Source organism: Orycteropus afer, unplaced genomic scaffold, assembly GCF_000298275.1.
Source record: "Orycteropus afer afer isolate SDZICR_OR568_19922 unplaced genomic scaffold, OryAfe1.0 scaffold00005, whole genome shotgun sequence".
Taxonomy (NCBI): Eukaryota; Metazoa; Chordata; class Mammalia; order Tubulidentata; family Orycteropodidae; genus Orycteropus; species Orycteropus afer.
In genome coordinates, this window is record NW_006921592.1 from 32263208 (window position 1) to 32288606 (window position 25399).

The 25399-nt window shown below is 43.3% G+C and overlaps 1 protein-coding gene across 1 annotated transcript in view; it reads right to left on the bottom strand.

The window, feature by feature from the left end:
• Positions 1-25399, bottom strand: part of SMARCA2 (SWI/SNF related, matrix associated, actin dependent regulator of chromatin, subfamily a, member 2) — a 239576-nt gene that overhangs the window by 2706 nt on the left and 211471 nt on the right. Inside the window, exons 28-33 of the mRNA XM_042780710.1 lie at positions 17125-17193; positions 16612-16665; positions 10494-10599; positions 9920-10021; positions 1936-2068; positions 402-544 (exon numbers count right to left, since the gene is read on the bottom strand). Of these exons, the coding sequence (XP_042636644.1) occupies positions 402-544; positions 1936-2068; positions 9920-10021; positions 10494-10599; positions 16612-16665; positions 17125-17193 (607 nt within the window). The remainder of the gene's footprint in view (positions 1-401; positions 545-1935; positions 2069-9919; positions 10022-10493; positions 10600-16611; positions 16666-17124; positions 17194-25399) is intronic.

Here is a 25399-nt window from a genome sequence, read left to right on the forward strand (position 1 = left end):
GGGTTTGAACCACCAGCCTTGTGGTTAGCAGTCAAGTGCCTTAGGCACTATGCTACCAGAGCTCCCTGTGCTGGTATTACGGATATAAAATATTAACTAGCCATAGAGAAAAATGTATCTGTAAGTAACTGTGTGGGAAGATCAAAAAGGGAACTTGCTTTAGCATTCTTTCATTTTCAAAGACTATTAAGAAAAAAAAAAAAAAAAAAAAGCAATAAACCAAGTCCAACATTCTTGGTTCTAAATCACGCAGATCCATCCAGTTCCCACTGGGATGAACTCTTAACAAACTTTACATTTTCATTCCAGGTAACTAAGCAGCACAGCTAGGAAGGGCCTGGAGACACGAGAGGGACACAGGTAAGTGGAGAGGGCTTGCTCGGACAAGCAGCTGCACTCACGTTCTCATCCTGCTCTTCGTCACTATCAAAATCGCTCACGACAGGCTTGGCTTTTCCTCGATTTGGCCTCTTCTTGCCTTTTCCTTTATCCCGCCCTTTCTCATCTTTTTTGTTGAGCTTGATTTTCACTTTAACAGATTTTGCTGGCAAGAAACAAAGAAAACAGACACCAATGAGGAGTAACAGGGACATCTTTTTAACCAAAACCAGTTGTTGGTGAATTGATCCTGACTCACAGTGACTGCATGTGTCAGAACAGAATAATGCCCCATACATAGGGTTTTCAGTGGCTGAATTTTTTTTTTCCCCACTTTTATTGTGGTGAAAACATAACACAAGACATTCTCCAACATAACAACTTCCATATTCACAGCTCAGGGATCTTGAAGACATTTTTCATGTTGTGCTGCCATTATTGCTATTCCCAAATATTCCACCACCATTGGCATCAACACAATGTCAGTGGCTAAATTTTTAGAAGCAGGTTGCCAGGACTTTCTTCCGAGGTGCCCTTGGGTGGGTTCAAACCTCCAGTCCTTGGGTCAGTGGCCTAGTGCATTAACCATTTGGACCATCCTGAGAATCTATGCTAAAGAAGTGATAGGTGGTATCAACAGCAATTTGTAGAAAATATATGTTGCTGTTATTATGTGCCATTAAGTAGATTTTCGACTCATAGTGACCCCACGTGACAGAGGAGAACCGCTCTATAGAGTTTTCTAGGCTGCTCTAGTGGTGTAGTGCCTAAGGCATCTGACTGCTAACCAGAAGGCTGGTGGTTCAAACCCACCAGCCACTCCTTGGAAGGAACTTTGGGCAATCTACTTCCGTAGTGATACCGCGTTGGAAATGCAAGGAGGAGTCTCTATGAGTCGGATCCAACGCGATGGCAGTGAGTTTGGTTTGGTTTAGAATCTTTGCAGTACTATCAACAGGTCTTTTTTCTCCCATGGAGCTGCTGGGCAGGTTTGAACCTCCAACTTTTCTATTAGCAGCCAAGCACCTAACCACTGTGCCACCAAGCTTCCTTAGAAAATGTATATGACACTAGTATTTAAGGGCAACAGTCCATGGGTATTTGCTATGAGCCTAGCCCTGTGCTAAGCCCTTTACCTATTCAGAGGTCATTTTTATTACCACAGTATTATAGAAAGAACCCTGGGGGGCATAATGGTTAACCATTAAGCACTTGGCTGTTAAATGAAAGGTTAGCAGTTTGAACCTACCCAGTGGCTCCATGCAAAAAGACCAGGAAATCTGCTCATATAAAGATGACAGCCTAGAGAAGACTATGAGGTTGTTCTACTCTGTCACGTGGGGTCTCTGTGAGTTGACACTGACTCAACGGCATATGACAGCAACAATTATTACAGGTGAGGAAACCAAGCATGGGCACTGTAGAGGGCAGCAAGGACACGGTCAAGTAAAGACTTAAGCCCAGGTGTGTAAACTCTAAAATCTGTTCTGGGAGCATCTGTGGAAGCATCTAAGCAGGCGGGAGGAGGCAAAGAATTAGAAGAACCAGACGTCTCACCCTCAGACTCAGACTCCTCTTCATCCTCCTCCTCCTCCTCTTCATTGCTGTCGTCTTCACTCTCTTCCTCCTTGGCAATTTTCTGCCGGGCACTCTTAAACACTGACTGCAAGACAATGGAGTCTTCATAGATCTAAAAGGGCAAAATGGCAGCTCTTAAACACGGCAAGCCAAAGGCTAAGGTTCTCCAGCTCCATGAGCGCTTTTTTATTTTTGGGCTTAAAAACAACAGAAATTTATTCTCTCTCAGTTCCCACAACATATACCATCCAATCCACCCATTTAATGTGCACAGTTCGATGCTTTTTACAAAATATTTTATTGTGGTAAAAATATATACAAAAAACATTTGCCAATTAGTATTTTTTTCACATGTACCCTTCAGTGATGTGGATTACATCCTTCTTAGTTGTGCAACCATTCTCATCTCCTTTTCCAAATTGTTGCTCTGCCATTAACATAAACTCACAGCTCCCTAAGTTTCTTGTCTAATCTTCGGAGTTGCCATTGTCATCTTGAGTCCCTGTATAAATACTGCTTAAAAAGATCACAGTGCTCAAGGCAGACATTCTTTACTAATTAAGCTAAATTACCGTTTGATTTAAAAACACATCAGGGGAGACTTTTTGTTTGTTTGCTTAAGGTTTAAGGATTATCTAAGGGAAATAGTTCCAGGGGTTCATGCAGCCTCAATGGCTCCAGAAAACCTGGAGTCCGTAAGAATTTGAAAATCTGTTCCACATTTTCTCTCTTTTGATTAGGATTCTTTTATAGACTATTTGATCAAAACAGCATGCTCGGAGACTCCAGTAAAATGGAGGAACAGGCAGACAAGCTACACAGACCCTCTTCAATAAAGAAAAGAGAAACCAATTGACAGGGAGAAAGAAGATAATCCCAGAGTCCTGAGCTTTGAAATGAAGTATAAAGAAGAGGATTAGGCATCAACTAGTGGAAAAACCTGAATGAAAACAATTCCAGGGACCGAAGAATAGGCTCCATTTGCCAAGGACAGCAGGGACACATGTGAGTCTGACAATAGGAAAGAAGACAGTTGGTGAGTGTACAAGTGCTGCCAACTAACAAATACAGGAGCACAGCACAGTACCTTGCTTACATAGATAACATACAAACAAAACAAAGAACACGGAAATTGTGGGCAAGTCACTCCAACATACAATCACCAATTAAATATAAATACAAAAATGTCACGATGCCTCAGAAACAACAGAGCATCATAGTCCACACAAAGAAGCAAGATAAAGCAGGAGAAACAAGGGACCAGGATACAGACCCAAAACACATCCCTGAGGAAGATGCAGCATTGGAACTCCCTGATAAGGAAAAGAATTCAATGAACTGAGAGACAGATCAAGGAAAACACTGACAAAATCCTAGAACAATTTCAAAAGACAATACAAGAACAAAATGACAAAATAAATGAAAAATTAGAACTGATACAAAATCTACAGATAGAAATCCAGAAGATTAATACTGAATTTTCAGAAATAGATAACATATCGAATGGGCAAAGGAGCAGAATTGAATCAATGGAAGACAGAATTAGTGAGACTGAAGGTAAATATCCGAACACGTCTTTGGAAAGGGATTAGTTAGAAAAAAGATCAAAACAAAATGAAGAAAGCCTAAGGTTCACGTGGGATACCATCAAAAGGAACAACCCATGTGTCACTGGAATTCCAGAACAGGAATAGACAAATAAAACCACAGAGAAAATTGTAAAAGATTTGTTGGAAGAGAATTTCTCTAGTATGATGAAAAGATGAGACTATATCCATTCAGGAAGTCCAATGAACCCCAAAAGAAAATCACCAAGACAGATCATCATCAAACTCACCAAAACAGAAGACAAAGAAAGAATCCTGAAAGCAGCACAGGAAAACCAAAAAGTTACCTACAAGGGACAACCACTAAGACTACGCTTGAATTTCTTGGCAGAAACCATGCAGGCGAAATGACAATGGGATGGTATATATAAAACCATGAAAGAGAAAAATTTCCAACCAAGAATTATGTACTCAGCAGAACTGTCCTTCAAATATAATGATGAAATTAGGACATTTCCAGATAAGCAGAAATTAAGAGAATTTGTTAAAACCAGACCAACCTTACAAGAGATATACTAAAGGGAGCCCTTTGGACAGAGAACCAACAACAGCAAACAACAACTGACCATTAACACACATAACCCAGAAACCAACCCAGTTATAGAAGTATCCAAAGTAAAGAAGCCTACAAGATTGTAAACAGGGAACCAGAGACATCAATTGACAAATGAAGACAACTACAAACCCAAACCAAAAAACAAACTCATTGACGTAGAGTTGGATCTGACTCATAGCGACCCCTCCTTGGGTTTCCAAGGCAGTATCACTATGGAAGTAGATTGCCCAACCTTCCTTCCAAGGAGTGGCTGGTGGGTTTGAACCGCCAGTCTTATGATTAGCAGTCAAATGCCTTAAGCACTACGCCACCAGAGCTCCCAACTACAAACCAAAAAGAGAAAAAACTGTGTAGCTACAGAACTTCTAAATGGTATGGAAGTCAAGACTACAAGATAGAACGGACTGTTCTAAACTTGGGAAGAAAACTATAAATCACAGAGTAACCTCAAAAAAAAAAATGGAAAAACCTTCATATCAAAATAAAAAGAGGACAAGCACAAATATTTAGCAAATACTAAAACAATAGCAACAAAGGAAGTGATAACATAATTCATAAACAAAACAAGCTCAGCACAGAAAATTATATGGAATAAAGATGTCAACACTACAAAAAAGCACATAACAAAATGACAGCAACAAATTCATACTTGTCGATAATTACATATGTGACAAGGGACTTATCTCTAAGATTTATAGAAAACTCCAATGCCTCAAAAGCAAAGGGATTAACAATCTGATTGAAAAATGGGCAGAAGATGTGAATAGACACTTCACCAACAAGCATATTCAGGCAGACAGCAAATACATGAAGAAATGCTCACGATCATTGGCCACCAGAGAGATGTAAATTAAAACAATGACATACCATCTCACACCAGCATTGATGGCAAGGTTCAATAAGACAGAAAATAACAAATGCTGGCAGGGATGTGGAGAGATTGGGACTCTCATACGGTGCTGGTGGGACTGTGAAGTGATACAACCACTGTGGAAAGCAGTTATGGTGATTCCTTAGAAAGCTGGAATTGGACACACCATTTGACTCAGCAATCCCATTACCAGGTATATATCCTAGAGAGGTGAGAGCCAGGACAGGAACAGATATAGGCACACCCATGTTCACCGCAGCACTATTTACAATAGCAAAAAGATGGAAACAACCTACGTGCCCCATTATTGGAAGAGTGGATGACCAAACTATGGTACATGCACACAATGGAATGCTATGCAGCACTAAAGAATAATGTAGAATCTGCAAAACATCACATAATTTGGGTGAACTTAGAGGACATTATGCTGAGTGAAATAAGTCAATCACAGAAGGGCAAATATAGTATTAGAGTTCATTGCTGTGGAGGGTTGAGGAAAGGTTTATATATGGAGGGAAACTTTGTTGGTTGCCAGGAGTGGGAGGGCAGGGGAAAGAACACAGCAAAAAAAAAAAGAAAAAGTGTTGCCCTATGTCACTTTAGTTTTGTGTATTTCACTGTACATAAATTATATTTCAATAATAATAATAAAACAGCATGCTCTTACATAACATGCAAGCTTTAGTTCACATGAATTTTGGTACAAAAGTCAACATCAGTTTTTACTGCCTACATGAAAACACAGTAGCAAAACACTAAACCCAGGTATACCAAACCAAACCAAACTCACTGCCGTTGAGTCTGATCCAACTCATAGCAACCCCTCCTTGGGTTTCTGAGGCAGCATCACTATGGAAGTAGATTGCCCAACCTTCCTTCTGAAGAGTGGCTGGTGCGTTTGAACTGCCAGCCTTCAGGTTAGCAGTCAAATGCCTCAGGCACTATGCCACCAGAGCTCCTAAGATGCCACCAGAGCTTATACACACACACACACACACACATATATATATATATATATATATATATATATATACACACACACACCAAAAACCAAACTCACTGAGTTGAGTCAGATCTGACTCACAGTGACTTATCCTTGGGTTTCCGAGGCAGTATCACTACAGAAGTAGATTGCCCAACCTTCCTTCTGAGGAGTGGCTAGTGGGTTTGAACCGCCAGCCTTCTGATTAGCAGTCAAATGCCTTAGGCACCATACCACCAGAGCTCCCAAACCCAGGTACACACACACATATTCTTATAGGAAACAGAAGTCCATGTGCAGTTGAAATACTTTCAAAGTATGTGTGTATGTTTAGAGGCAGAAGGTGGACCTCCATATCATATCCGTTTAACTTTAGTAACAAAAATAGTATTTAAAAAACTCTCCTTTGAATTAGTCTATCAAATATCCTAGTAATACTATATACCCACTGCCACCAAGTCAATTCCAACTCATAGAGACCTCACAGGGTTTCTAAGGCTATAAATGTTTACACCTCATCTTTCTCCCATGGAGTGGCTGGAGGGTTTGAGCTGCTAACCTTTTGGTTAGCAGCCAAAAGCTTTTGCCACAGCACCATGAGAGCTCCTTAGTAATACTATATGTAACCTTTAAAAATGCAATTCTTCAAACAAAATGGAGGCTGTTTGCTATTACCAAGTTTATCACTACCAGCATATATGCATTCATTCAACACTTTATCTTTAGGGTATGCAACAAAGCATAGCCCTGCACAGGTGCTGAGAGAGATTCACAGCTCACAAATGGTCCTTGCTCTCTAAGATCATGTTCTTTATCACGAAGATGAGCCGTATACTCTAGAACATGACCAGGCAACCTGTGGCAAGCACTACATGAATGCCATGAGTAGTGAGTACAATCAGAGAAGAAGCACCTGGGAGAGAGGCTGTGGGGTGGGGTGTGGGGGGCAGATCTTCCCCAAGACATCAGAGTTGAGCTGGATTGCAAAGGTGAGGAGGGCTCCGTCGAGTGGTGAGGAAGGAGAGGGAAATGAGAAAGGGAAACAGGTGAAAAAGGTGGGGAGGCAAGAACAAAAAAGATGCACCTGGGATTGTCTCAGTGTCTGTTCCCTGGTTGTGATATTACACTACAGTAAGGAGCTCTGGTAGCATAGTGGCTCAGGCACTTGACTGCTAACCAGAAGGCTGGCGGTTCAAACCCACCAGCCACTCCTCGGAAGGAAGATGGGGCAATCTACTTCCGTAGTGATACTGCCTAGGAAACCCAAGGAGGGGTCACTATGAGTCGGGGCCGACTCGACGGCACATTAACAACAACAAAAACAATGCAAATATGAAAGTTTCTGGGTGACACAAACGGTTTGGACTTGACTGCACACCTAAAGTTTGGCAGTTCAAATCCACTCAACGGTACTGCAAAGGCCTGGAGATCTGCTTCCATGAAGAGTACAGCCACGAAAACCCTATGGAGCAGTTCTACTCTGTAACCCATGGGGTCACCATGAGTCAGGATCGACTTGACGGCAATAAACGACATCATCAGCTTGGGAAGATGTGAAGGCTACACAGGGTCTCTCTGTATTATTTTTAACAACTATGTCTGACTCTACAATCACCTCAAAATGAGAAAGATGGGGCAGCAGGTGTGGTGTGGGACCAGTCTGACCAGAGCAGAATCTGTTTAGATGGAGGCATTGCATGATGTGAAGCTAAAGAATAATGCTGGGGTCATAAACACCAGCTGCCAGAGTCAATTCCAACTCACGGCAACCCCATATGTGTCCAGAGAGAACTGAGCTCCAGAGGGTTTTCAAAGGCTGTTTTTTTTTTTTTGTTTTGTTTTGTTTTTTTAAAGATCGCCAGGCCTTTCTTCCTTGGGCCTCTCAGTGGGCTCCAACCTTCAATTTTTGGTTAGTGGCCAAGTAGGTTAACCATTTCCCTTACCCAGGGTCTCCTAGGTTAGGGTACAACTTTAGAAAGCAGTTCATAGACATTACATTTATTCTGTATAGTACATGTGAGACCTGAGAGTTTTTTTGGGGCAGTAAATGAACAGGATAAAATGAGTAGTGAGAGAGAGACAAACTGGTGCTGACTATGGACTGGGAGGGAAATCAACCAAGAGGCCATGCATCACCCCAATTCAGTTGTGAGATGGTGAGAATGTGGGCAGTTAGGGAGATTTGGGGCTGGAAATGGAGTGGATGTGTATCATATGTGGTTAACAAGGCCACATAGGCATAAAGAATGAACAGTCTATCCAGAGGCAAAAATAAGCATAATACACAAAAAGGCTTCTTTGCTGACTCTTCTACTTAGTCTCTAAGTCCTGGCATTCATCTAAACCTTTCTGAAGACTGCAAAACAGAAGGCTCGCCTGAAAGGTCCACTGCTTTGGGTAGGATGACACTTTCAGTGTCTACAACAAACCTGCAAATGTAGTCTGTTCCAGACACACTCTGAGGATGCCTACATCCCCCCAACTTGGTGACTGGCACTGACACGAAAGTAAACCAAGATCATGAAAGAGGCTTAAGGAACTGATCAGTGGCTTCATATTCCATTGGTTGGAGAAAACACTGTCTTGTCATCGTCTTCCTTCTTCCCCATGGACATGAGACATTTAGGCCCGAAACACAACCAACAACTAACTGTGTTGGAGTTGACGCCAATTCATCGTGCCCCCACACATGTCAGAGTAGAACTGTGCTCTACAAGGCTGTCAACGGCTGATCATGTGGAAGCAGACCGCCAGGCCTGTCTTCCGCAGCACCTCTGTGAAGGCTTGAACCTCCAACCTTTCAGTTAATGGCAGAGAACGTTAACCATTTGTACCACCCAATGACTCCATAGGCCAGAAAACAGCTAGGAAAAGTGAGTTTCTATGAAAAACTAGTATAACTGAAGTGTCACTGAAGTAAAAGTGCTCTCCCCCTGGTTATTTTAATAAATTCATGTCACTCACTTATACACCGTTTATACTTGTTAACTGTGGAAGAGTAAAAAGAATGACAATTGGCCTGATAAGAAGCATTTAAAAACCAGAACAATTAGAGGTAGTAAAGGAGCCCTAGTGGCACAGTGGTTAAGTGCTCAGCTGCTAACCAAAAGGTCAGTGGTTGGAACTCACCAGGTGCTCCAGGGGAGAATGATGAGGCCATCTGCATCAGTAAAGACTTACAACCTTGGAAACCCTACGGGGCAGCTCTACTGTCCTACAGGGTCGCTATGAGTCAGAATTGACTTGACAGCAGTGAGTTTGGTTTCTTCGTTTGGTTTCGAGGCAGGGGCTTTTTTTCAATATTTTGTTTTGTTTTAAATTACAGTTGTTTCAAATCCTGGTTCAAGGTTGCAATCAGAAAAACCCAGGTAAATATAATCAAATACATTTCTCTATAAAAGTAAAAACTGTGCCACCAGCCTTAAAGTATTTCCTGAAATGTTTTAATTGAATTCTTCCTCTAATTAGAAGCCAAGCCTGTAAGGGAAGTATGAGTAGGAGCTAGCACAGCTCTGGTACAAAGGAGCTGATGCTAATTTGAAAATGCCAAAGCTTCAATTTATACCCATGGGCAGCATGGAATATAGGTGGTCCCCCCTCCCATTTTTCTTCTGCCAGAGTAGTAGCAGTGATTCAAGTAGTAGAAAAGGTTACTTAAAACGTGTTATCTAAAATAACAACAAAATTTGAAAAACAAAAACAAATCCACTGCTATTGAGTCAATTCTGACTCATAGACCCTATAAGGAAGAGTAGAACTGTCCCCATAGGGTTTCCAAGGCTATAAATCTTATGGAAGCAGATCGCCACCATGGAGCAGCTGGTAGTTTTGAACCACCAACCTTTTGGTTATTGGCTGCATGTTTTAACACGGCATCACCAGAGCTCCTTGAAAAGAACACAGGCATGTTTAATGTTAAAAACGTTTGACAACCATGCAAGACAGACCTGGGAGCCCTCCAAGTTGAAGGTCTGAGCGTTGTGGCACAGGAGCATGACGTCCTTCTCCAGGTCCCCCAGGCTCCGGTACTTATGGTTACGAATTCTTTCCTAGTGGGAATCGGGGATGAGATGGAGGAAGAGGAGAATGAGAAAACACAAGCATCACTGCTCAGTCCACTTCCCATTTGTCTCTACGGAGCTTACGACCCTGTCACGATGCCAGGGGTACCACTCACAAAAAGCTTCTCCCCTTAACTCTCCCTCCTGTGAGGGGGCAGGGGAGGAGCACAGGATGGGAGAGGGGATGCAGAACGGATGCAGAATGGGAGGCAAGTCTGAAACGTCCTCGATAAAGTGCAATGTAACACAGTACGAGCTCTTGATGTCATGATCACACAGCATACGTGTAAAGGCACAGGGACATCCCAACACTTCTAGTGACAAATTCTGGGTGGGTGTCACTGGCGGCCAGACACGATCCCACTGATAACTCCCACACAGAATCACTTCAATGATCTAACACCCTCTCCTTTATTTACTTTTGGGGAAAAAAAAAAAAGTTTGTAAACCAAATATCTACCTTTATTTTTTTGAAATCCACAGGCTTCCTAATTAATTCATAGTATTCTGGTAGTTCTTTCCTGGAAGGTAATTGAATGAAGACTTCGCTGAGCTGCCGCCCTGAACTGTGGGATGGGAGAGACAGACAAAAGCAAAACAGATCAAGCACCACTGAGGGAAAGGTGTTCTTTCCAGAGAACGTCAGTAAAGCAAATCACATATCTCATGCTTATGGACATAAAGCCAGTTGCTGCTGAGTCCATTCCCTGTGTGTCAGAGTAGGACTGTGCTCCACAGTGTTTACTATGGATTTTTCGGAAGTAGCCAAGCCTTTCTTCCGAGGTGCCTCTGGGTGGACCCGAACCTCTAACCTTCAGGTTGGTTATCGACTGTTTGCACCACCCATGGACTGGGCAGAGACATGGGGCTCCACCAGAAAGGAAAACTCGTGCAACTATGTCAGGGCAGTGCCTGGCGCTCACTTCAAAACCCCATTAAAATACCATTAGGCACCCAGCTCTGTCACACATATTATATGCAAAGTCCACTGTGCTCTTTGAGAGCAAATGTATCATTTCATTTTGATAGGAATATTTAAGACATTTTATTCAGCCCAAAATTAGTTTCAAATGAGTAATCAAATTGGTAAAATAAAACACAGGGAGGTAATTTCCACACTCCTTTGTCCTCAAATTCACTTTATAGTCAGAAAGCCACTGGAAATAGTATGTTAGAATATACTCTAGAAATGCAAATGAAAAGCTTTTGTATGGATCTAGGGACAGTGTCTATTTTTTTTGGTCATACTCCTTTAGAGATTTTCCTGCAATGACACACACACACACACACACACACACACCTTTGATTACTATACGCCAGAGGGACTCTCTCCTTTTGCCTAACTGCACTTGTGTGCGTATGGAGCAACTGGTGCAAAAAAGTGCAAGCATACTTAGCAAGGGCAGGTGCCTCTTGTTCCTGGGCTGAGTGCTATACCTGCCCCCACACTCAGGGGATTTATTTGAAAGCAGGTTTAATAGCTGCAAATGCTTAGCATTCTTAAATTGTGAGACATGGGCTATAAAGCAACAACACAGGCTTTTAACATCACTTAGTACTGGGAGCAGACATGGTTAAAGGAACAAAGATATTCATAATTCAGGTTCAAGATCCTAATACTGGCCTTGGCCTACCCAGATCAGTAACAGCTTGTGAGGTGGGGTAGAGTCATTTTTCACAAAAATCTCACTCTCCTCAAGATGCCACACCTCTACTTCCTTTGTCAAGACCGAAAAGCCAAAAATAATAAATCATCACAAATCACTGCTGTGTACATTTCGGAGGGCAATTCTGGGAGAGCTCGAGAATGCAGAAGGCAGCAGCCAAGCCTGAGTGACAACACGCCGTTTTAATCCACTGTCCCAGTTGTATAATTAAAAAATAATCATAATGACAGTTATCATAAAAAAGGCATGCGCAGTAACTCACACGGTTGCCTAGCAACGAGTGGGGACCATACCGAAGTGCAAAGGGGCTGCATAAATTAGCCGAAAACCCTCTGTCGAAGGGATGGGCGGGTTTTTCTGCTACGCTGGGTCACTGTTTTGTTCTATTTTATTTTTTTAATGCATACATGGGCCTCATGAATACTAAAGCCAGAGGGGAAACACAAGAGGTTTACAAAGATTGCAGTTTCCTAGGAAATTGGATTTTTCCATTATGGTGATAAGAACACCAAGGTTCTCTCTTACCCTCACGGCCACCCCGGCGCCCCCCCCCCCGCCTTTTTCCAGGTTGAGAAGCACATTCATCCCTCCATAAATTATACCTCATAGTATCTGACAAAAGCTATTTTGTTCACTGTCATCTTCAAACATGGGAACACAGCTTCTGGACTGCTCTTTTTCTGCCATTCTGAGATTTCTGAACACAAATGTTTTACCTGTTTGAAAATGAACATCTGAAAGGCAGTGTCCGGGGAGCATGTAGATTTTAATTTGCCCATTTCTATCAGTGGCTTCTTGATAATCAGCATTCTTTATAAACCTGGCATCAACCCAAAGTCATGACCCTTTGTAATGCTCAATTCAACACCTGACCCTCAATGACATCTTCACGGTGTCATTTTCGGCATTGCCAACAGATGGTGTCATTTTTCTACTGACGGATGAGAAGCAAACCTTTGCTTTGTACACCTGTGATGGGGAAAATTCTTAATTTCAACTGTGCTACTCTGGTGGTGCAGTGGTTAAAGCACTCAGCTGCTAACCAAAAGTTGGTGGTTTGAATCCACCAGTCACTCTGTGGCAGTCTGCTTCCGTAAAGGGTCACTATGTGTCAGAATTGACTCCATGGCAGTGGGCTTTTTTTTTTTTGGCTTATTGTTGGTGGGTGCCGCTGAGTTGATTCTGACTCAGAACAACCCCATGTGACAAAGGAGAACTGCCCCCATAGGGTTTTTTAAGGCTGTCATGCTTACAGGAACAGATTGCCAGGTCTTTTCTTCTGCAGAGTCACTGAGTTTGAACTGCTACCCTTTTGGTTAGCAGCTGAATGCTTAATCATTTTATACTATCAGGGGTCTCTCAACTATGCTACTGGTGAAATAAGAAGGGGTTTAGGGGCAAAAAGACAACTATTGGTCTCGTGCAGAACAAAAGAGAAAGAAGGAAACCAAAGACTGAGAGAAGACAGTAGTCTGTTGGACTAAGAGTCAACACAAACCACAGCCTCATGTACTCTGAGACCAGAAGAACTAGATGGTGCCCAGCTACCACTACTGACTGTTCTGATCAGGGCCAAGAGATGGGTCTTGAAAGAACAGGAGAAAAATGTGGAATGGAACTTAAATTCTTAAAAAGGTCAGACTTACTGGACCAGTTGAGACCTGAGGACTTCTGAATCCATTGCCCTGAGACACTCTTTAAACCTTAAATCAAAATTATCCCTCGAGGTCACCTTTCAGCTAAATAACAAACTGGATCTTTAAAAAAAAAAAAAAAAAAAAAGAATGTCACCTGTGAGTAATGAGTGTCTTTAAGGGTAGAAAAAAAATTACTGATAGGAGACCAAAAAAGTCAGCCATTACTTCAAAGCAGAGATAAGAAGAGGGGGCAGGGGAATTAGAGCACTAGGGAACAAGCAGAACATAATGAATGGAATAAAGACATACAGTGAAAAACGTAACCAGTATCTCTGAGTAATTTGTACAGAAGTTGTTAAAGAGGACCCTAATTTGCTGGGTCTCACCTCAAATAAAGTTTTTTTGGTTTTTTTTTCAAATGAGGTGGTTTGGCCCAGTGATATGTCACAGGGCTTTCTAACAAGGAGCTAACGGCTTCAACAGTCTTGATCTGACGTCTCTGTCTGCAGCCTGGGAATTCTAGACCCTATAAGGAGGTAAGTCCAGAGCCATCTGTGCTCATAAAGAAGAGAGCTGAATGTTCTAAGACTCAGGGCCAATACTGTAAAATGAGAAAGAAACTTAGCCCATTTCAAAAATAAGGGCTCACTGGCTGTCATGTTCTCCCACTTCCTACTTTCTCCTAAGGACAGGTTGCCATTGGCTGCTGTCAGGTCAGCCCCCAACTCACGCTGATCCCATGCTCCAGTGGGATCGAGACAGCTGTGATCCATTTCAATGGCAGAATCCTCGCCTTCTGTGTGGAAGACCTGGGTTTGATTCCTGGCCGGTGCATCTCATGTGTAGCCACTACCCCTCTTGTCAGTGGAGGCTTGGGTGCTGCCCTTATGCTGAACAGGTTTCAGCAGAGTTTCTGGACTAAGCTGGACTAGGAAGAAAGGCCTGGCAATCTATTTCTGAAAAATCAGCCAATGAAAACCCTAAGAATAGGAGAGTGGGCAAATGAACCCAAAAGCAATTTAAAAAGTCTTCTTGTGACTGTTGACTTTCCAACTTTATTCAAACTTTTCAGTCTGGCTTGCAAAGCCCTTCAGGTTAAGTCCCTACTCTCTGCAAAATAATCTGCACCACTGACTGACCTTCTCTTCTAATCAGGATGGCCTCTCTGCTGTGTACCCCTACTTCTATGATCCATGCCACAGTCTCTTGGCCTAACACATCTCCCACCCCATAAATGGAAGAGTCTCTATCCCTAATTCCCCTTCAAATATTTATTTCACTGTGTCCAAGATCAAGAAGCCATCCTTCATAAATTTTCCTAAATAGTAACCCTCTGTGTACTGGACGAGAAAGTGGTTTATCCAAATGGGTTTGATACTTTAACAGCCCAAAGGAATAAAGTCAGATGTGTGTTGTTTTTCAAGTCCCAAATTCAAATCCAGACCGAGTTCTTTCTCATCATGGTGAAAACAGATCATGATTTTTGACATTTTTCAGCAGACGTGGTATTTTGTGCATCTGGCGTCCAGTGTCAGCAACTGTTTACTGAACAGCCACAACAGTAAGAAGTATCAAAGACTGACCACCCTGCCCAACAGTTTCATCTCTACGGAGACATTAACTCAGAAGGAAGGTTGGGCAATCTACTCCCGTAGTGATACTGCCTCAGAAACTCAAAGAAGGGTTGCTATGAGTCGGGTCCAACTCGATGGCACATAACAACAATAACAACAAAAAGAGACATTAAAACAAAACAAAAAACCAGCTGCCTAACTTGATTCTGACTATGGTGACACAGAACTGTGCTCCATAGGGTTTTCAAGACCGTGACCCATTGGAAGCACACGACCAGTTCTTTCTTCCAAGATGCCTCTGGGTGGGTTTGAACCATCCATTTCCAGGTAGTAATTGAGCACTTAACTGTTTCTGCCACCCAGGGACTCCTCATACAGATATGCACAGACAAAAATCTGAGCCCTCTTCCAGTTTTTAGGACCTTATTTAAAGAAAAATGTGACAACTGGTCATCGGCCTGCATTCTAAAATACAGGATACAGGCTCAATATTCCCCCTGGCCCTAGACTGGGTCCTATGCTAGTGGTAAAAGATTCTGTAAATGGCATTGTTGGGTCAATTGACAAAATTGGAATATGGTGGCAAAATACTTGATCAATGGTAAAGACAAGCATGTACAGTTACTCAAAGGGTGAAGGAAGTGCTACTTTCAATACAGTGATACAAGCATACCTCAGAGAGATTGCAGGTTTGGTTCCAAACCCTCACGATAAAGCAAACATTGTGATAAAGTGAGCGGAGGTCACGGTAAAGCGAGCAGAGATCGCAGTAAAGCAAGTCGCACAAATTTTTTGATTTTCCAGTGCATGTAAAAGTTATGTTTATTATACTCCACTGCAGTCTATAAAGTGTGCAATACCAAAGATGTGCAATAGCATGATGAAAATTTTGAACTATTATGAGAATGACCAAAATGGGACACAAAGACATGAAATGAGCACATGCTGTTGGGAAAATGGTGCAGACAGACTTGCTCCACACAAGGTTGCCACAAATCTTCAATTTTTGGGGAAAAAAAATGCATTATCTGCCAAGGGCAATAAAATGAAGTGCAACGAAATAAGGAAAGCCTATAATGGCTCCTAACCCTGGTAGGTTATGCACAGACAATCCTCCTGCACAATGCGCTCTAGCAGAGAACCGTTTCTGCCTTGCACCCAAGAGAGGCAGAGGTTAGCAGATGTGTTCAGACCATCCATAGCAGGTCAGCCCAGGCGTCACGTCTGGAAGCCCTGCTCCGTGTGCACACAGGAATGCCAGTCGGCACCTGGCCCCTCTGCCTACCACCCTCCAGACACAGCCTGAGAACGCTGGCTTCTGCACATACTATAGGAGTTCAAGTACCCATAGGGGCTTTTTTTTAAGCTTCTGCACTGAGACAACACCAAGTTAAGCAGCCCATCACACTGACAACAGAAGCAGCCCTGGGCAGGAAACAGCAGCAGCCCAGCTCTGAGCTCCCACACTCGGCCAGGCCTCTGGACCAAGCACACTTGCAGAATGGACACACCCTGATTCACCATAGCACAAGCCAGACAGGCTTCCGGCATCACTCTGCCTCCTTCCCGCTCCACAAGGCAGGGATCAGGAGGCAACCGGAGGAAAGTGATTCCCAAGGCGACCCTTTACACATCGTCTATTTCATGAACCAAGGGATACCTGTATTCAGAGATACGGTCACAACAAGACAGATCCTGACCTGTTTCCTTCTATTTCCAACTGAGAATTACTGGGCACCTTCTCCACGTTACACCTGCGGTAGAGTAGAAAGAATACTGGTGTCAGAAGACCCAGGTTCACATCCAGGCCCGCAGGGTCCTAGGCTGGGCAGCTGAGGGCAGTTCATTTCACCTCTCTTAGCCTCAGGCTCCTCACCTACTGGTGACGGTTGCTGAGAAGATCCCCAAGAGTTACAGATAGAAGCTCACTCTGAAGAAATATATTATTTTCCAGAAATGAAAAACAAAAGCAGAGTTCATAACAACACTCTCCTGGGACTATTCTTCCTTCTCCTTCACACATATATGCCTCTTCACTGGTTCTCATTTTCCTCCATACATGTCCCTCCTGGGCTTTAGGATACATTTTCCATCCACCTGTTTCAGAAGCATGGGGGAAAGGCAGCTATTTGCTAGGGATGTGGGATCTTAGCAAGCTCATTTTAACTTAACTGAGCCCAGTTCTTCCTTGGTAATGCCAGGATAATACTTACCTCAGAAAGTTGGTGTGACGATTGAATAGGACAACATGTTTTATCACAGCATCCAGTTCACAGAAGGTGCTAGGGCGCTTTCTGAACACCATTGAGGTGGTCAGCTGACCACCTCCCAGAATGCTGTTCCCTTTGAAGAGATCCCTGAAGTGATGCTCCTTAACTGGGACAGACACTCGGCCACCACCTGAGGTCTCTAGCCCTTCCATGTGCCTCTGGGGAAGCCACTTCAGCTGAGGACTTCTGAAACCTTTTCCCTGGTTTTCCTTTTGTGCAGCAGTAGCTGATGGGCTGGACAAATATCGGGAGCCTCTCCTCCACACATAGTGAGGCAGAGGGAGATGGCACCCTTTGGTGTACACAGCTTGCATTTGGGCATGTGTAAATCCCTCTGACCCACTGGGCCCCAGAGCCAACTTCCCATGGGAGGTACAGCCAAGAGGACCCATGAGCACCGTGGGGTGGATGCCTGGACATGTGTGCTGCATTCCAGAAACAGAACACGCTGTATGTCAGACACAGAAGGGACTACTGGGAGAGCAGGGCCAGAGATTGAAGTTGGAAAGGTCCTTAGGGCCAGGCAAAGAAAGATGATTTTTCCTAGGCTGAAAAGTTTGATTGGCCTCACACAGGGAAGCACTGGAAAGTTCTAAAGTGATGGGAGGACACAGTAGATTTGTAGCTAATGAAGAAAGGCAGATGAGGAGTACATAAACTTAAGGCAGGGTGTGTGCAGAAGGGTGGGCGGCAGCTGCTGGTCAGTCCAGGACAGCAGGGATGAGGCCAGTAAAGGAGAAGAGAAAGGATGCTCGGAAAGAGCTCTCTAAGTGTTGAGGGGAGCTGGCATTTTGAATGCATGGTAGAAATGAGGGCTCCAACTGGGGAAATGTTCATTGTTTCCTCCTGAGTCTCTGGGTGGGTGGTAGTATGAACCAAGGGGACAGACACTCTAGCCGGCCACGTCACCTTACGACATACACTTGTGAAAGAGAGAAAGCTGCCAACAACAAACCTGATCCTGGGCCCATTACTAAAAGCATTTTAAACAGTTCAGAAAAAAGAAAGGCGTGGTTCTAAGGTCTAAGATAGATTACAGTTTGGTGGGGCTGTGAGGCTCAGAAATAAAGACCTGGCAAAACCATTTGGTTTCAACTGATTCTGGTTAGGATCACACAGGGACAGGCTTACACTGCAAATCAGCAATCTGATCGGGTCAGAATAAAAAACAGAAGTATAAACAAAGAAATAGCAACAGCAAGAATACTAAATAATGACATGACTCTGTTTCATGAAAGGTACATTGCTATAACATACAAGGTATGTTGTACCATCAGAAAGACAGTACAGTGCTAATAGGAATAGTCCCCTTTGGATTGAAGTTGTAGGCTTATAACCAAAGCAACCAAACTTTCAAGCACAGCATACACATCAATGCACCTCAGGTAAAGTTCTTTGGAGAAAAAACCCTGAGAATACCACTTTTAAATAGTAGCCCATCCCTTCTGGAGAACGGGATGGGTTTATGCTGGCCTTCAAAAAAAGGCCTCAAAATGAAGGAAATGGTTACCAGGAATGGGAGGTGTGGTAGTTCAGTTTGTGTGTCAGCTTGGCTGGGCCTGGTTGAGTGGCTGGGCAGCTGGATGTAGTATTGCCCATGATGAGACTGGTAATCAACTCCATGGTGAATCTACTGGGAGCAGCTGAGTAGCTGCCTTAGGGAATATGGTCTGCTTCCTGTATATAAGCAGAAGCCTTGGGGAATGGTCTCTAAGCTTATGGCACCTTGAACCCTGCATGTAACCATGTCATTGTTTAGCAGCCTGCCATGTTCTGCCAACCTTAGTACTTACAATAAACTTGGATTAATAGCTTGCCATGTGATTTGGTAATATCAAGACTGTGCCTTTTTACTTGTCAACCTTGGGCTTGGCAGCCTCAGCAGCCAGCAGCTGTCTGAGTGAAGAAAAGCCTCCAGCTTCAGTGGCCTGGGAGCTGGAGGCAGAGCTGAAGCCCAAGGCTGAGGGGCTTATACCCAGCCCCTAGAGCCTGGCACTTTGAACTTGGACTTAAAGCCTCCAAACTGTAAGAGAATAAACTCCTGTTTGTTAAGGCCATCCCATTTGTGGTATATTCTTGTCAGAGTGGTACTAGGTAACCAGAGCAGGAGGGGAGGGGAAGAGAAGGAAAACAGATGAATAGTTAAGAGACTGATGTTGATATGGGTGAAGGGAAAAGCAATATAACAAAAGCATGTGGCTAGCACAATATCACCAAGGAAAAGGAAGACACGGAGAGGCACACAAGAGGTACAGACGATAACGGTAAATACTACTGCATACATAATACTGCATCATCAGTAATAGCAAACAGTAATCTATCCGTGGATACACAAGTAGACAGGCAAGAAGATTAGGTATGGACAGGAGAATGGGAATATACCCACAACCATACACAGGTCTGGCAGACAATATTCCTACATATGTATTTATATGTGATATAAAAACGTACATATGCAGTGTAAGGCTAACAGGTGGCAAAGGTAGGATACCTTCTTAGTCAAAACTAAGCACGTTGAGGGAATGAGTCACTAGGCCTGCTCAAGTTCAACTGACAAAACATAGTACACAAAAATATTATTCTACATCTTCTTTTGGTGAATAGTGACTGGGGTCTTAAAGGCTTACGAGTGGCCATCTAAGATACAATTATTGGTCTCTTCTCATTCACAGCAAAGAAGAGTGAAGAAAGTCAAAGGTACATGGCAACAGTCCAAAGGACTAAAGGACCATGAGACCAGAAGAACTAGATGGTGCTTGGCTACCAATGCCAACCACTTGGAAAGGGGTCAAAACTGGAGATCCTGGATAGAGTGGGAGAACAACGGTACAACAAAATTTAAAAACATACAAAAGACCAGGTCTACTAATAGCATGGGAGCTCTGGTAGCATAGTGGCTAAGGCACTTGACTGCTAACCAGAAGGCAGGCGGTTCAAACCCACCAGCCACTCCTCGGAAGGAAGGTTGGGCAATCCTACTTCCGTAGTGATACTGCCTCGGAAACCCAAGGAGGGGTCGCTATGAGTCGGGGCCGACTCGACGGCAAACAACAACAACAACAACAACTAATAGCATAAAGAGTGTTCACCAAGAGAAAATATAAGGGAAATGCTACAAATTACTTGTCAGTGTGTACATGAATTAAATAAGTACCCAAAAAAACCCAGTTGTCATTGACTCTGACTCCTGGTGACCCCATGTGTGTCAGAGCACAACTGTGCTCCACAGGGTGGGTTTTCAATGGCTGTTATTTTTTGGAAGCAGACTGCCAGGCCTTTCTTCTGGGACAACTCTAGGTATGTTCAAATTTCGAGTCTTGCAGCTGGCAGCCAAGTGTGTTAACCATCCACATCACCCAAGAAACCCAAACTCACTGCCACTGAGTTGATCTGATGCATAGTGTTCCTGTAGGGTAGAACAGAACTGCCCATAGGGTTTCCAAGGCTGTCATCTTTATGGAAGCTGACTACAACATCTTTCTCCCATGGAGCAGCTGGTAGGTTTATACCACTAACCTTCTGGTTAGCAGCTGAGTGCTTCACCACTGAGCCACCAGGGCTCCTTTTGCACTACCCACAGACTCCTAAACAAGTGCAATTAGTCCTTAGAGTTGTGGCATACCACATCCTTGGGAAGGTACTGTAATTAGAAATGTCAGCTTTATTTTCCCAGGTAAACATGGTTACCTGATAAAAAGTTTTTTCCAGAAGCAACCATAAACACAAGATAATGTCCTTCTATCCTCTTAGGAGAAGTCCTAGGATGGTGCAAATGATTACGTGCTGGGCTACTAACAAAAGGTTGATGGTGCAAACCCGCCTAGAGGTGCCTCAGAGAAAGGCCTGGCAATTTGCTTCCAAAAGGTCATAAAACCAAAATAAACAAACTCACTGCCATCGAGTTGGGTCCAACTCATAGTGACCCCTTCTTTGGTTTCTAAGGCAGTATTGTCTATGGAAGTAGATTGCCCAGTCTTCCTTCCGAGGAGTGGCAGCTGGTGGGTTTGAACCAACAGCCTTCTCGTTAGTAGTCAAATGCCTTAGGCGCTACGCCACTGAAAACCTTATGGAGCATAGTTCTGCTCTGCAACACTGCTTCTCGTGTCCATTCTAAAGTTGGCCTGAAGGCCAAACCATCTGCCAATAACAGGTCTGGTCTTCATGGACTCTCCTGCTATAGTCTTCAAATAATTGATGGAGAGGGAAGAGGTGACAATGCTCTACTCAAATTTTGTTTCCAGAGTCTTTAGGAAAGAGAACAATGCTCCGACTTGAAAAGCAAGACATGATAAATGCTAAACAAAAGCTCTTGATAGGCGAATTGATAGAAAGAACATATCAAGCTGCTTCAATTGAGTTCAACTGTCCAGTTGCAAACTAATTATATCCTGAAAGCATGTGCTGATTGCTCCTGCTAATAACGTTTAAGAAATCACAGAGAATAGAAATGGAATCAGAAGGCTAGAGATAAGCAAACGTCCCCATTTCAAACGGAGAGAGAAATTTGAAACCACTATTAGATGTTGACCTTGGTAAAAATCTAGAAGGAATTATTTGTCTGCCACGAGGCTATTTAGAAGAGATAAATAACATCCTTAAGTGCCAGCAGAGGGTACAGTGGTTAAAGCACTCAGCTGCTAACCAGAAGGTCAGCAGTTCAAACTCACTAGCTGCTCCACTGGAGAAAGATGTGGCAGTCTCCTTCCGTAAAGATCACAGCCTTGGAAACCCTATGGGGCAATTGTGCTCTGTCCTATAGGGCCACTATAAATTGGAAATGACTCAACAGCAAAGTTTTTTTGTTTTTTTTTGTATAGGAGGTCTCTTAGAAAACGTCCTGGACAGCTAACTTTATTTCACTTTTTTCAGAAGGGTTTCTAGGTTGATAGGCTGGACAGACAACAGACATGGTGTATCTTGGTTTTAGTGTGTCTTGATAACCTTGAGCAAGGAGACATAAATGTGGGTAACATGACAGCGTAGGCATGTAAGTTCACAGATGGTTAATCAACTTTAAGGATTAATAGTTAGTAAGCTGATGTCAACATGGAATGATTTTCAGGGGCATGATATGGGGATCTATGCTTTATCCTTCAGATACTGTCAGCAATGCTTGCATCAAATCACAGGATGATAAACAAGCCAAGCAACCAACAAATAATTCAGGAAGGCAAGAAAACATTAAAAAAAAAAAAAAAAGTAAAAATTCAGAGTGACATCAATAGGCTAGAATGATAGGATAATAATCAATAAGATGAAACTGACTAGGAATAAATAAATCAACAGATGTAAGTTCAAAAAAAAAGGAAAAATTCTTAGTTGAAGGCTAGCCTTGGCCACATTCATGTGAGAGAAGCGTGTGTGTGTGTATGTGTGTGTGTTAGGGTGAGCATGAGGTTGTTCAACGAGTCATAGAAAAATACAAAAATAAGTGAACTCTGTGTGAAAGTTGCTGGCAAAAATTAACACAATCTTGAGTTGAAAACCAAACAAACCCATTGCCATAGAGTTGACTCTGACCTTGCTGAGCTTCTGGTTAGCAGCGAAATGCCTTAACCACTGCACCACCAGAGCTCCTTAATTTTGAGTTGGTTGTGGTCTGCTTCCTGTATATAAGGAGAAGCCTTGGGGACAGTCTCTAGCCTATGGCAGGCTTGGACCCTGCATGTAGCCATGTTGTTGCTCAGTAGCCTGCTATGCTCTGCCGACCTTGGGACTTACAATGGACTTAAGTTAATGACCTGCCATGCAGTTTGGTAACATCAGGATGTGCCTTTTCACTTGTCAACCTTGGGGCTTCTCAGTCTCAGCAGCCAGTAGCTGTCTGAGTGAAGAAACGCCTCTAGCTCCAGTGGGCCGGGAACAGGAGGCAGAGCTGGACCCCAAGGTTGAGGGGCTTTCACCTAGCTCCTAGAGCTTGGCACTGTGAACTTGGACTTAAAGCCTCCAAATTGTTAAGAATAAACTCCTGTTTGTTAAGGCTATCCCATTTGTGGTATATATGTTTTGTCAGAGTGGCACTAGGTAACCAGAACAATGTGTTTGTTCATAAATATCTTCAAGGATGTTTTTTGGAATGAACACAGATTTGCTTCTCTGAAGAACAAATAGCAAGAAGTCAGACGGCTGTGTCCGCTTGAATACAAGGAACAACTATTGTGTTTAGCGCTGCCCTTTAATGTCTGCAACGACCCCTAATATGGAGTGAATGCTGGAATGTCCAGAGGAGGTTCAGTGGCCGCAGTCAGAGTTGGTACAGGGGAACAGATCTGGGTTGGCAGGAAGTTGGACAGGCCCAGTGCCACTGAGTCAACTCTGACTCACGGCACGCCCTGTGTATCAGAGAAGAAATGCACTCCACAGGTGTGATGGTTATGTTTGTATGTCAGCTTGGCTGGGCTTGGTTGAATGGCTGGACAGCTGGTGGTAGTTATTCCCCATGATGAGACTGGCAATCAACTCCATGGTGGGATCTACCACAAGCAGCTGAGTAGCTGCTCTGGGTATGTGGTCTGCTTCCCAAATATAAGCAGCAGCTTTGGGAATGGTCTCTAGCTTATGGCACGTTTGGACCCTACATGTAGCTGTGTCATTGTTCAGCAGCCTGCCATGCTCTGCCAACCTTGGGACTCACTTAAGGACTTAAATTAATGGCCTGCCATGTGGTTTGGTAATATCTAGACTGTGCCTTTTTTATTTGTCAACCTTGGGCTTGGCAGCCTCAGCAGCCAGCAGCTGTCTGACTGAAGAAAAGCCTCCAGCTCCAATGGGCTGGGAGCTGGAGGCAGAGCTGAAGCCCAAGGCTGAGGGGCTTTCACCCAGCCCCTAGAGCTTGGCACTTTGTACTCAGACTTAAAGCCTCCAAACTAAGAGAACACACTCCTGTTTGTTTAAGCCATCCCACTTGTGGTATACTCCTGTCAGGGCAGTACTAGGTAACCAGAACAACAGGGTTTTCAGTGGCTGAGTTTTCAGAACCAGATCATCAGATCTTTCTGAGGCACCTCTGGGTGGACTCATACTTCCAACCTTTTGGTTAGCAGCAAAGTGCACAGCCATTCATGTACACCTCCCAGGGATGCCTGGAAGTTGGAGCAGGCATAGCTAAAGTCCGTTCTAACGTCAAAATCTCTTTGGGAATCTCTCATTTATTCAAATAACCAGGAACCTTTGTCTAGACTTGGAATAGTCTTGCCTGACCCTGCTCTTGACCATCTTATCCTGTGTCTCATCCTCATTTTAAACTCTGGGGCACAAATGTAAACTAGGGTGACTCTCTTCTCAAAAACCTAACACGCCATGTTAAAGAACGATAGAGAGCTTTAGGTGAAATATTACACAAACTGAGAACAGGATTTTAAAAGCCCTCTAAACAAACAAAAAACAAAGCATGCTTAATAAGTCAAAACAAAGTCTTCTAATACTACTCATAAAGTCTCCTATTTGAGGAAATAAAATGGTGGAAACAAGTAGCAACAGGACAGGACAATACTACCTCTCATAGCAACGACCACAAGAGGATTGTACATTTATGACTCACACAAAATTACTAGCTCTTTAGGGTCACGTTTTTAAAAGTATCCTCCTTTTAGAAAACAGACCTGGCTCTGAGCACAAAAGCAATCCACAGACCCTGAAATGATCCTAGCTCTGCATCAAAATACAGCTACACCTGCCCCCAAATCCTGCAAGAACTTTAGGAAAAAAAGAAAAAGGAAAAACTGTCTCGTGACAGCTAATTACTTCTTATATACCAGTTAAATATAGACAGCAGTTCTTATTTAATCTGCTGCAAAGCTACCTGTCAGGGCCCACCATCACTAGGAGGGGGATAGCACAGGTGGTAGCTCTTTTACAGGTAGGTGGAGTCACTAAATTAGCAACTGTCTTAAATGGTGCAAAAAATCTCAACACAGGGAGATGTACATTTCCCACTAGCAGTTTTTCTATAACCAACCAAAAATATGACATTGTAGCCAATTAAGGCCTTCCTAATTTGAGAGCCTCCTACTTGTGCTCCAAGTTGGTAAGAGAAATACAAAACATAAATAGAGCAAGTTCTTTTTCCTGAGGATTACTAACATGAACTAAACACACATGAAACACGGATGGGGGGTGGGGGGGATTGAGCCCTTCTCCAGAAGGTACCTGACTGTGGGAACTAAGGGATGGGCCACCAGAGAGTACTTTTCAAGGAAAAATAAAATAAAATCAGGAA